The 11,610-nt window shown below is 37.1% G+C and overlaps 3 protein-coding genes across 3 annotated transcripts; 2 read left to right on the forward strand and 1 right to left on the reverse strand.

Annotated features, from left to right (window-relative positions):
• Window positions 1–13: 13 nt before the first annotated feature.
• On the forward strand, window positions 14–2,975 carry LOC105685388 (protein Mo25). The gene is made up of 8 exons (XM_012399417.3): window positions 14–315; window positions 741–863; window positions 929–1,096; window positions 1,182–1,300; window positions 1,384–1,552; window positions 1,632–1,796; window positions 1,870–1,974; window positions 2,058–2,975. Exons 2-8 carry the CDS (start codon window positions 762–764, stop codon window positions 2,238–2,240), a joined length of 1,011 nt encoding a protein of 336 aa, XP_012254840.1. The 5' UTR covers window positions 14–315; window positions 741–761; the 3' UTR covers window positions 2,241–2,975.
• On the reverse strand, window positions 2,934–10,139 carry LOC105685386 (protein abnormal spindle). Its single transcript, XM_012399415.3, has 10 exons — window positions 9,954–10,139; window positions 9,696–9,869; window positions 8,041–9,625; window positions 7,750–7,954; window positions 7,467–7,664; window positions 7,228–7,382; window positions 3,978–7,133; window positions 3,719–3,903; window positions 3,522–3,641; window positions 2,934–3,444 (listed from the first exon to the last, which is right to left on the reverse strand). The coding sequence occupies exons 1-10, from the start codon at window positions 9,963–9,965 to the stop codon at window positions 3,223–3,225; spliced, it is 6,012 nt and encodes a 2,003-aa protein (XP_012254838.2). The 5' UTR covers window positions 9,966–10,139; the 3' UTR covers window positions 2,934–3,222.
• Window positions 10,140–10,254: 115 nt separating this feature from the next.
• LOC105685450 (peroxiredoxin-6) lies at window positions 10,255–11,516 on the forward strand. Its single transcript, XM_012399526.3, has 4 exons — window positions 10,255–10,459; window positions 10,680–11,054; window positions 11,126–11,198; window positions 11,279–11,516. Exons 1-4 carry the CDS (start codon window positions 10,374–10,376, stop codon window positions 11,414–11,416), a joined length of 672 nt encoding a protein of 223 aa, XP_012254949.2. The 5' UTR covers window positions 10,255–10,373; the 3' UTR covers window positions 11,417–11,516.
• Window positions 11,517–11,610: the final 94 nt, after the last annotated feature.

Genomic DNA, 11,610 nt, shown 5'->3' on the forward strand with positions numbered 1-11,610 from the left:
AATGTCAGTGCGCTAGCAGCAGTGACGAGCTTGTGTTAAATGGCACTCTTGAGTTATGCGATGTATTGAGAGATTAGCGAATATAAATGGTTAAAGAGGTCTGTTAAGAAATTAAAAACATACCGAATAATCGATAATTCAAATCTCCCGAGTCTACTAGGCCTAACTAATTTTCCTTCGCCTTGAGAAATAAATTATTTATAACCGCAAAATACGTCAGTGTCATTTTACATATAAATGATCTACTAAGAAGGAAATCAGTGCCACAAGTGCCAAGAAACAACTGCGTATATTAATTTGGCTCTTGATTGAATGGTAAGATTATAATACTATTCAAATACAAAGTTATATAACTATATTTTATAACGATAGGTTATCTTTCTAGATACTCGTACCTGTACCCAACTCTGTTTAGATATTTCTTATCAACCATGCACTTGCTTTCGATTCTTTCTTGCCGTCTTGCCAATGAACTTTCATTTATTCCTTGGCTCTACATGAACACATGTTAACATTAGTTGAATAGCTGAAATCTTAATCCCAATATTACAGAGTCTGAGTATTTCTCATTACTTTGAAAAATATGAATTCTTGTTCGTCTGACAGGAACCCCGTTGTTTAGTGAAATCCCACCAGTGCAATGTTGTATTCTTGTTCATTGTTTACAAGCATAATATCAAATATCATAAAAGCTGTATGGAATGATCAATCTCTGAGGTTTCCATCCATTTGTTTTCAAGGTTTGCACCTTCTAAGAAATCATGCCTCTGTTCGGAAAGTCTCAAAAGAGTCCGGCGGAGGTTGTGAAGGCTCTGAAGGAGGCTGTGAATGCTCTGGAACGTGGAGATAAAAAAGTAGAAAAGGTATGCTCCAAAAGTAAAACATTTATTATTCTATTTTCAACCCCATGGTCTTATTCATTTTTCAGGCACAAGAGGATGTTAGCAAAAATTTGGTTCATATTAAAAACATGCTCTATGGTACTGCTGAGGCTGAACCCCAGGCAGACATTGTTGTGGCTCAATTAGCACAAGAGCTATACAACAGTAACCTGCTATTATTGCTTGTGCAGAACCTGAGCCGCATAGATTTTGAGGTGAGTCTTTAGTTATTCTTCAACAATTAAGGAGCAGGCGCTTATGAAAAAAGAATGCTTGATTGTCATCTGTTATGATTCAAAGGGAAAAAAAGATGTGGCTCAAGTATTCAACAATATTTTACGGAGGCAAATTGGCACACGATCCCCAACGGTCGAGTATATATGCACAAAACCCGAGATATTGTTTACTCTTATGTCTGGGTAAGTTCAGAGATTACTATTGATGATTTTGAAACACATTAAAGGTTGAATTATTTGAAAGGAAACAATTTTTCTATTTTAAGCTACGAGCATCAAGATATTGCCCTCAACTGTGGGACGATGCTGAGGGAATGTGCCCGATACGAAGCGTTGGCCAAAATAATGATTTATTCCGATGATTTTTACAATTTCTTTCGATACGTTGAAGTTTCCACATTCGATATAGCATCAGATGCCTTTTCTACGTTTAAGGTAGCCAGTGTTGCGTCAACTTGTGATATTTTTTTCTCTAATGAATGCAGACCGTTCAATTAAGTTTCTATTATTCTAGGAATTACTAACAAGACACAAGATACTTAGCGCCGAATTTTTAGAAGTGAATTACGACAAAGTCTTTTCACACTATCAAAGGTTATTAAATTCAGAAAATTACGTTACGCGTCGACAGAGTTTAAAATTACTGGGTGAACTTCTTCTGGACAGACATAATTTTACTGTAAGTTATTTTTCTTCGAATTCAACCGATATTCAGTGAATCTCTGATCTGATTATTTGTTCGTATTTCACAGGTCATGACCCGGTACATTTCAAACCCTGATAATTTAAAGCTCATGATGAACATGCTTAAAGAAAAATCACGCAATATACAATTTGAGGCTTTCCACGTTTTTAAGGTGACCTATGATCATTAAATTTCTGTCGAAATGATTGGGATTTCGCGAACAAGTGTGATAAAATTATTCTTAAATTTTTCCAGGTTTTTGTTGCTAATCCAAACAAGCCAAAGCCAATTCTGGATATTCTGCTTCGTAATCAAGAAAAATTAATCGAATTCCTTACTCGTTTTCATACGGATCGTTCGGAAGACGAACAATTCAATGACGAAAAGGCATACCTAATAAAGCAGATCAAAGAGCTTAAGTCTGTTCACGAGAACTAAGTTGGAAGTATTTTATAATATTATTTTTGCGTAGTTATGTAAATAAAATTTACATTCACAATTTATAATTGTAATATACAGACTCGAGACAACATTATAATGAACTATCCTCCTAATTCTATAAATAAATTCTCATTTTCAAAATGTTCGTATGGCAGCTACAAGGAATAACGTTCAAATGATCCCTTTCCACGCGCTTCGCCCAGAGAACATCGTTCGCTTCTAACAATTTCTAAGGAAAATTTTATAGCTTCTAATGAACGAAATCGGATCAGGATGGCGAGGTAGCTTCTTCTATAAAGAAAAACTGTGTTATTAAGTAGTGTAGCCACAGTTTTACGTAGCGCGATTGTGTGAACATCCACAACACTGCTTTTTTATCTTATCTACCAGGTTCAAATCGTGGCAGAGCTTACAGCAAAGTTGACTATTTTCGTAATAAAAGCTAGGTGCAGAGGAAAAAAAAGCTATATCAACTTGTAACTTCAAAACTATGCTAGCTTTGATAACGTCCTTGTAGAAGATTCTTGTAGCTGTCATACTTGGGATTTTACACCACATGTTATACTATACGCAGCAAATTGTATCACTTATACTAATATACATCTACTGCTTCAGCATTTTATGCAAAATTATTGTAATCCAATGCGTATGTATAGAATTGACTGTTAAACTGTAACGCCAAAACAATAATTATTGTTTATTATATTTATTGCATTAAAAGTATTACCAAAATACAGTCTCATTATTCAGATTCACCCACGATCAACTCCTACGTCGGTACTTTTAAATCACGAATGGTTATTTAGCAATGGTGGACTCATCATTTTTTATTTTACTTTTTTTCTTCCTGGGACAAAATTCATATTCACTTGTACGGATTAGAAAACAAGACATAAAATTATCATGATCAGGAACAATAAACAAATAATGTACAATATCATCAAGTAAAACATTATAAACTATAATTCAAGGGTTGGATTCAACCGATTTTCAATCTTTTGCATAAAGCACCGACCGCGTGATGTACGGATGTGAATAAACGTGGGCGACTGTGTTTCAATCCCCAATCAGGCTTGGGATTAGGAAGCATACAACTAGTCGAAGTTAATTTTGGGCCCGAAGAAAGCCTGCTTCTTTTTTTTGTTACTAAATTAGACAAACTGACAAACGTTCGCGATGCTGACGGCGACTCTGTTATTGCCTGTAATGAGAGATAATTGTGTAAAAAAGAAAACGACTGAATCCTAACTTCGAAAAACGAAATATTTGAACACGCACCTTAATACGAGCCGGACTATCAGCAAGCAGCCACATCAGTGTTGCTAAATTGATAAAAACGCCCGTCTCTCTGTCCACAGTTGCCGTCAACAGATGAAGTATAGTCTCGATGTATTGCTCCTGCAAAGAGCATTATAAATAGGTACTGGAATATCTCCGAACGTTAAGTATCAAGAATTTGTATCATAGATTCTTACCTGCCAAGCGTAAGACTTTGTTGGTGCATATTTTACAAGAGAAACTAAGATGCTAGAAGCTCTGAGACATATGTCCATCCACGGACGTGATCTGTTCGCCCGTTGTAAGAGATCGTATAGTTTCGAAACTAAATTAGCATTGCATAAAGCGATGCATCCATGGGGTAGTAGATGAGTAACTGTATCTGAAAAACAAAACGGTTAGTTATTGAGAAGCAAATAAAAATTACAGAATAAAGAAACATAAAGTACAACTCACCTAGAGCCGTGAGTCCTTGCATTAGTTTTCCGAGATTATCATATTCTTGTACAATATTAAGAGCAACGTCAAGTCTATGAGCTAGGGTTGCCGAAGGTTGAGCTTCCAACGCAGCTTTTTCTGATCTTTCGCGTAACTTTGCCATTTCATGACTCTGCATTAATCGAACCTTGTGACCCCTCCAGATTGACTGAATAATCGTTGCCGCAGATCGTCTTCTCTGCCTTATCCTTTCACGTCTCGCTAAAATTTCTCTCCACCAGCGTTGAATTTTTATAATAGATGTAAAAGCTATTTCGTAGTATTTTCTCTTGATGCGATCATCTACCATCCACCTGTACCATTTTTGAATTTTAATTGCAGCATTCTTCTGTTTTTCGTAATGCTCTTGACAAGTTCTTCCTAAAATAATAGCCCTCCACCAGCATTGAATTTTAATTACTGCCCATCGTTGCATTAAAAATTTATTCCTATCAGACTGCATCAGTTTTTTAGCTAGCCATATCCGTTGAATAAAAATTACGTTTGTTTTCAAACTCTCATACTTCCTTCTAATCGAAGCTCCTAACTTTCTAGCCCTGAACTTGCGTTGGAGAGCAACTGTTGCAGATTTAAGTATATCAAAATGCAACTTAGTTTTTTTGGCTACTGAGAAAGCCCTCCACCATGATTGTATTTTGACAGTGGCTTGACGCTTTACCAAATAGTTTCTTCTACATGTCTGCATCATTTTTTTAGCACGCCAATTTCGTTGGACTATTATAACATGTTTTTTGAGATTGTGAAATTCCTGTTGTACAGACGAGCCCGCTTTGCGCGCTCTATATCTATGTTGAACCCAAATTGTTGTAGACTTTAGTAAGTCATAGTACGATTTTATCTCTCTGGTTATCAGATATGCTTTCCACCATAATTGTATATTAATAACCGCTTGTTTCTTTGCTTGGAAGTCATTTCTTTGTTGCTGCATTGATTTATTAGCTCGCCATTTCTGTTGAATAAAGATTGTATTGCTTTTTAAAATTGCCAACTCCTGTCTGACCGAGGCACCCAATCTCCGTGCTCTATACTTTTGTTGTGTAGCAATTGTTGAAGATTTCAACTGATCGTAGTAGAGTTTTGTTTTTTTGCCAGCAATCCAAGCCTTCCACCACAACTGTAGCTTATGAATTGCTCGTTTCTTAGTTTCATATCTTCTCATAGCTACAATCATCCGATATTGTTTTTGTATGATGACAGCTGCTTTCTTTTTGCATAGGAAATCTTTTTGAGTCTGCCTCATGAGGCGTGTTGCCCTCCATTTCCTTTGTATAATGATCGTGCTGTATTTCAATTTAGCATATTCTGCGCTCACTTGACGAGTAGTTTTATTTGCTCGAAAACGATCTTGCATACAGATTGCTGCCCCTTTCAAAGAAAGAAAAGAACAGCGTTGTTCAAATCCTACTCTCCAATTTCTCCAGTAGGCTTGAATAACGATTGCAGAGTTCCGTTTCAGAATATAAGACTGCCGTACAGATCTAGCATTTTTCTTAGCCAGCCATCGACTTTGTATGGCACATGCTGCCTCCCTTGTTCTGAGGAAAGTCATTCTCTGCTGTCTGCTAATCCGAAGAGTTCGCCATTTATGCTGTATCAGAATCGCAGCGTTATTTTCCTTGTTGAATTGCGCCTGTAATTTTCTTTTTGCTGAATGCAACAGCCACCAGTTCTCTAATACTCGTACTGCATCTTTCATTAACAGGAAATCATTACGATTTTTTTTGAAAGTTAATTCACGTCTCCACCAATCCTGAATAGTTCCAACAGCGTTTATTTTTGTGAGGTATTCTTTTCGCACAACCCTCATTTGTCGGTTACTTCGCCACCTGGTTTGTATCAATTGGGCAGCTCTTTTAGTGGTCTTGTAACGATTGCTAGCTGCTTTCTGTACCAGCTTTGCTCTCCACCATGATTGAATTTTTATAACCGCATCCTTGAAAATCCAATACAAGGACATTTGGAGCCTCATCAATTTCGTGGCTCGCCACCATCGTTGAATGATACGGGAAGCAATCTGATTGCGTTTAAACATTGTTACAAATGGTTTGGTCGCCTGATATCTTCTCCAGGAGCGTTGAATAATAATAGCAGATGACTTCAGTCGTTGCAGGTATTTTTTTTCTCTCCACATCCTAATTGTAGCCATCCACTTTGATTGTATTATTCTGGCAGCATCAGATTTAACTTTGAAAATCAGTAAATGTTCAGCTCTTAAACGTTTCAACTCGTTTCTTGCAAGATATGATCTCCACGCATTCTGAATTATGCTGGCAGCATTGTTTTTTCTCTTTTTTAAGAAATTTCTTACTCGTACCCACCAAAGTTTAGATCGCCACCACTTCTGAATAGTCGTTGCAGCTCTGTGGAAATGTGGAGCTTGGAACTTGTATATGAGTTGCCATAGCAGAGACAGCGTCTTTTCTCTGTGACCATCTGCGATACATTTGGCAGTAATATTACCTTTTACCTCATAGCCGGAGCTTGCAAGTGCTTTTAATGCAACATCGACATTGTAAACTTTCTGTAGGCGAGAAATAGCAGGCACTCTGCAAACGACCGTTAAATTTCTCTTTCCAGTAATTAACTCCATCACTCTGCATAGTCTAACTCCATCTCGTAGGTCAAGCGATAGATTATTGATGGCATAGTTGTACTCATCTAGCTCTTTTTGTCTATGATTTAATACGTATCCGTAGGGTTTTAATACTCTAGTAATGTCACCTACACCACTGAGTAATTCTTGAGAAAATTTCAGTAAAATTCTCCTACTTTCCTTATGCTCAGCTTGCTTATGAAAGAGGCATGGATCATGTCCGATCAATTTATGAGTTTTAGCATAGTCTAAAAAATATACGACAAAAAGAAACTTCTTCAACATGAACTTATTCATTACTGCAAAGAACGAAGGAAGTCGAAGATTCAGAACTGTTTGATGTGAATGAGCTTTCACGATGGACGGATCGGAGAAGAATCTTGTCAAAAGAAATTTGCTGAGACGAATTATATCATTGTTTGAATTCAACGGAATTGTTTCGCCATAAATTGCTTCTAATGCAATTCGTAACCATAATGGATTATAACAGAGAAATAGCTCCAAAACTAACTTCTGCAACCCTATAAAGTAGAACAAAAAGCCGGAAATACATTTTTCAATTCGTCATGTGATTGAAAATATTGCCCAATGGCCATAATTATTTTCTTTGCTCACCAATGTCTTTATGCAGATCACGATCTTGTCTGATAACCAGATTTCCTCTCTCAACACATACAGTAACTTTTGACAGCACAGAAACAACCTCGTTGCTGCGAAGCATCGTGCAAGCTGCTCTACGCAACGTATTCAACCTTTGATTTGTATGATACCTGGAAAACCAGTGATTAAATAATAAAATTTCCATAAACTATCATAATGTTCAGAAAATTTGTACGAAGACCGAAAAGATATACCTGGCTGACACAGCTTCTTTTGTTTCAGCAAGAGAAACATCTTCCTTCAATCGACAAGACTGCCATACTTTGGCAACATCGATGAGTGGAGTATCTACATTCGATGTGAGATGCTCAGGTGGAGTCAACAGCGCATTAAGCCATTTTTTGAATTCAACCTCCTGGTTCTCTACCCAGTTATAATCGTAGTATAGAGTACTGCAAAGTGTGCGACATTTCATTTTTCAACTAACTGCCCAAAAGTATAAATTTTATATCAGTATAAATTTTCCCCAGAGTTCACCTGGCTAGGAATGGATCTTCTGTTGTGGTTGCAGCGAATGGATCAGGGTTGCAAAGTCTAGTAAGAAAAGAATCTGGATCATGCAGCTTCATACTAACTTCATTTTCAAAGCCCTTACTTGATTCAGTGTTACATTTTCTTCTAGTCACTCCAGCGAGTGATAGCTTTGTAATCTGTACTCCAGGTATTGAAACTTTACCTCTACCTAGAAGAATATTATGCACACGTTAAATAGTCAAAAGCTGGAAACAAGAAACTGCCCAAGTCTTTCTTTTAAATTGGAAAAATTACGTTTTAATGAAGTGTTCATGCCAGCTATCTTCTTGAGACCTTGTATCTCATGAGTATTTTTTTCCTTGCTAACCTTGGCATATTTCTTGGGCGATATTTTTCGAATTGGTGAGATTTTCTTTGCATGAGTTCTACTGGGTGGAGAAATTTCAAACCTACGATTATCTGGAGTTGCAGATACATTAGAGAATTTTGAATCACTGAAGCGTTTAACGTATGTCTTGTCTATAACGGGCGTTATCTTGACTGATTCCTCGCGAATTGATTCTAGACTAGCCCCAGACTTTGGTACGGTGAAAGGATATTGGTTCATTGGTTTGGCCCACAGATCAGCTTCTAAAACTTCTTTGACACCACTTATATTGGGTTGTTTGGATAGAGAAGTAAGACCATAGAATCCAGATCTGGAATTGTTAGCACTGATATCTCCAGTTTCATTACCACATATCGGCGAGGATGACGCTGCATATGCTGCAACATTTGACTCAACTGGCATAACAGGTGAGAGCCGTGCAAAATTTCGAGATAGCCTTGTCGGAAGTAGCCGGTTTGTTTCAGATAACTTTGCTGATGTTTCGGGTACAGGAAATAGATCTTTATTTTCGGAGTTGTTGCATTCGTTTTTTATCCACGAGGATTCTATCTCAAAGGTATTGTTTTTACTGGAGGTTGGTGTAGCATTGTGCGGAATGAACGGTTCATGAGTATCAGGACTATCTTGAACTTCACTTTTGAATTGAGAGGTAGGTGTATTTGCTGATGCAAAATTCAAACCATTAATCAGTAGTGAAAACTCTGAATTAGAATTGGTTATTCTTGGAGAAAGAGAATCTTCGAATTGATTTTTAATATCTTCATTGGTAAAAGTAATATTTTTGCACACAGGTGCAGTGACATAAGTTTCACGTCGGAGTTCTTGACGTTCCAGGTTTGGTGACGAAAGCAGTGCTGTGTAACTCTGAGTTGTGAACTGAGAACTCTCCGAACTAATATTCTCTGAATGTACAGAATCATTTTTAAACCATGGCGGAGGAGTCAAGGCTAAGGTATCTGATTCCATTAGCATAGAAAAATTTCTCTGATGTCCCTCTGAAATATCTGTTATGTGTTGCCTCTGACCAAAAAATGTTGTGCTACTTTTCTTAGGAGTTTGCCAATGGAGATCTGTAAGTCCAGTTATATTTTCTTTTCCCTGATATTTTGTAACAGACGAAGAAGCTGACCTGTTTTTGACAGTATTATCTGCAATATTCTCAGACAAATGAGAAATTCGTTTCGGTACACATTTCTTTTTAGGACTTATGTTCTCCACCAATACTTTTTTCACCACATCTATGGTTTGAGCTCTACTTTCCTTTACATTATTTTTGGCTCCATGTTTTTTTCCAGTAATTGTGGTTGTTGTCAATGCAATGTCATACTTAATACGGCGACTATCAGTCAGTTGAATTATATCCCGAGAAGTTCCTAACTCTCGTGCTGTCCAGCTTATCAGTAGCTCTTCGTCTTGCTGAGGATGGATCTTCCATTTTGACAAACTCAGGACAACCGCACGCTCTGGGGGTGGTTTTTTTGTTACTTGTACCTGAATACATTCAAATATTGAATTATACTTTGCCAATTATCAAATACATCATAAAATTATCAACGGTTACATTCAACGGTCGAGATCCAAGGTTTCGTAGGTTGAGGTAAAAGTACGCAGTGGTATTAAGAGTTGCTTCTATATGTATCCGTGTCTGGGGTTGGAACGGAGCTAGTACAAGGTTCAATCGAGTCTGAGGATCCCTTTCTACAGGTTCCTCCTTTTGTTTGGGTGTAATGTTTACCTGTACAATAAAAAATCAGGATATATTTTTTGATCAACCGCAGGCAAGTGCAAAGTTTTCAAATACAATGATCCCAAATATTACCTCAAAATACATAGTTATTCACAATGTATGGCATGAAGCAAATACTTGCTAGTATACGTTCACCGAAATAAAGAATCCATCTGCACCACAGGGTATTTCACTTTGACACAAGTATTAACGTTAAAACTGATCACAAAAAAAAGCATAAGCCAACGGTCTCTTTCACACGAACTGCCAGTTTGAATTACAAGCTTGAAAAACAAGACGATGACGCTACAAGCGTTAATGCGTTAACAAAAATGATGAGAAGAGGTTGAATTTGGCAGTCTATTCGGTGGCAGCTCTTTCGCTCCTCGCCCCAATAAGGAATGTTTGAGAACACTCTGTTTTTGTTATTTTTATGAACGTTTCTGTCGTCAAGCTTATTTTATCAAATAATTAAAATATCTAAATTTCATCGTTGAAATTAAACCCATTAATATGGTTCTGCTTGGCGAAACTTTCCCAAACTTTACAGCAAACTCTGACATCGGTCCAATTGAATTCCACGATTGGATAGGCGACTCGTAAGATTCAATAATCTTTGTTGAATAACCTCTAACCGGCTTTTGAATCAGCGTTACGATAATTTGTTCTACTTTTTCCTGAATCGAAATAATTAAGTTTCATCTGCATATACACGATACTAATTTTCCCTAACTCGAACCCTTTTCGAATTTTTTTCATACTTCATCAGGATCTCGCATCCCTCATAAGCATTTGGATTTTTGGTTTTTCATTTTCCAGGTGGGCAATACTATTTTCTCATCCGAATGACTTTACTCCGGTTTGCACAACTGAATTGGCCCGAGTAGCAAAACTGATACCAGCTTTTGCAAAGCGTGGCGTTAAAGTTATCGCATTATCCTGCAATTCTGTTGATTCCCACATCCAATGGATCAAGGATATTAGAGCCTATGGCAATATAACAGGGGAGGTATTTCCATACCCGATAATAGAGGATGAAAATCGCGAGATCTCATTGTCTCTGGGGATGCTGGATCCAGATGAACGAGATAGTCAGGGTTTACCCTTGTCTGCCAGATCTGTCTTCATAATTGATCCCAAGAAGAAAATGAGACTATCAATTCTCTACCCAGCTACAACTGGAAGGAATTTTGAGTACGGCAGCTTTTTTGAGATTATTCATTTCATCATCTGAAAGTAATCATTTATTTTCCACTCATTTCTAGTGAAATACTCAGAGTCATTGATTCCCTACAACTGACAGATAAACATAAGGTGGCAACTCCTGTTGATTGGAGGGTAACGTCAATTTTCTAGATATCTTCAAAGTGTTTATAGACATCAGATATTTAAGTTAATGTGAATTTATTTGTTCTCAGAATGGCGATGATGTTATGATACAACCCTCCGTAACTGACGAACAAGCCAAGTCCATGTTTGGCGAGAACATCAAAGTCACAAATCTGCCTTCTGGGAAACCTTATCTTCGAAGCATCCTACAGCCTACCGATACTTAAATTACCTGAAAAATATGACCATAAATATCACTCCATAATGTTAACATGAAAACAATCTGAAACTATGTATATCCTGGAATAAAATATAGGCAACAAAATATTTTACTCATTGGCCATTTTTTTTTTTTTTTTCTTTCTGGAATTAACAGGATCAATAACCCTGTAGACTGGAAATATATGTAAATGAATTTTTC

This window comes from Athalia rosae, chromosome 3 (assembly GCF_917208135.1).
Source record: "Athalia rosae chromosome 3, iyAthRosa1.1, whole genome shotgun sequence".
Classification (NCBI taxonomy): domain Eukaryota; kingdom Metazoa; phylum Arthropoda; class Insecta; order Hymenoptera; family Athaliidae; genus Athalia; species Athalia rosae.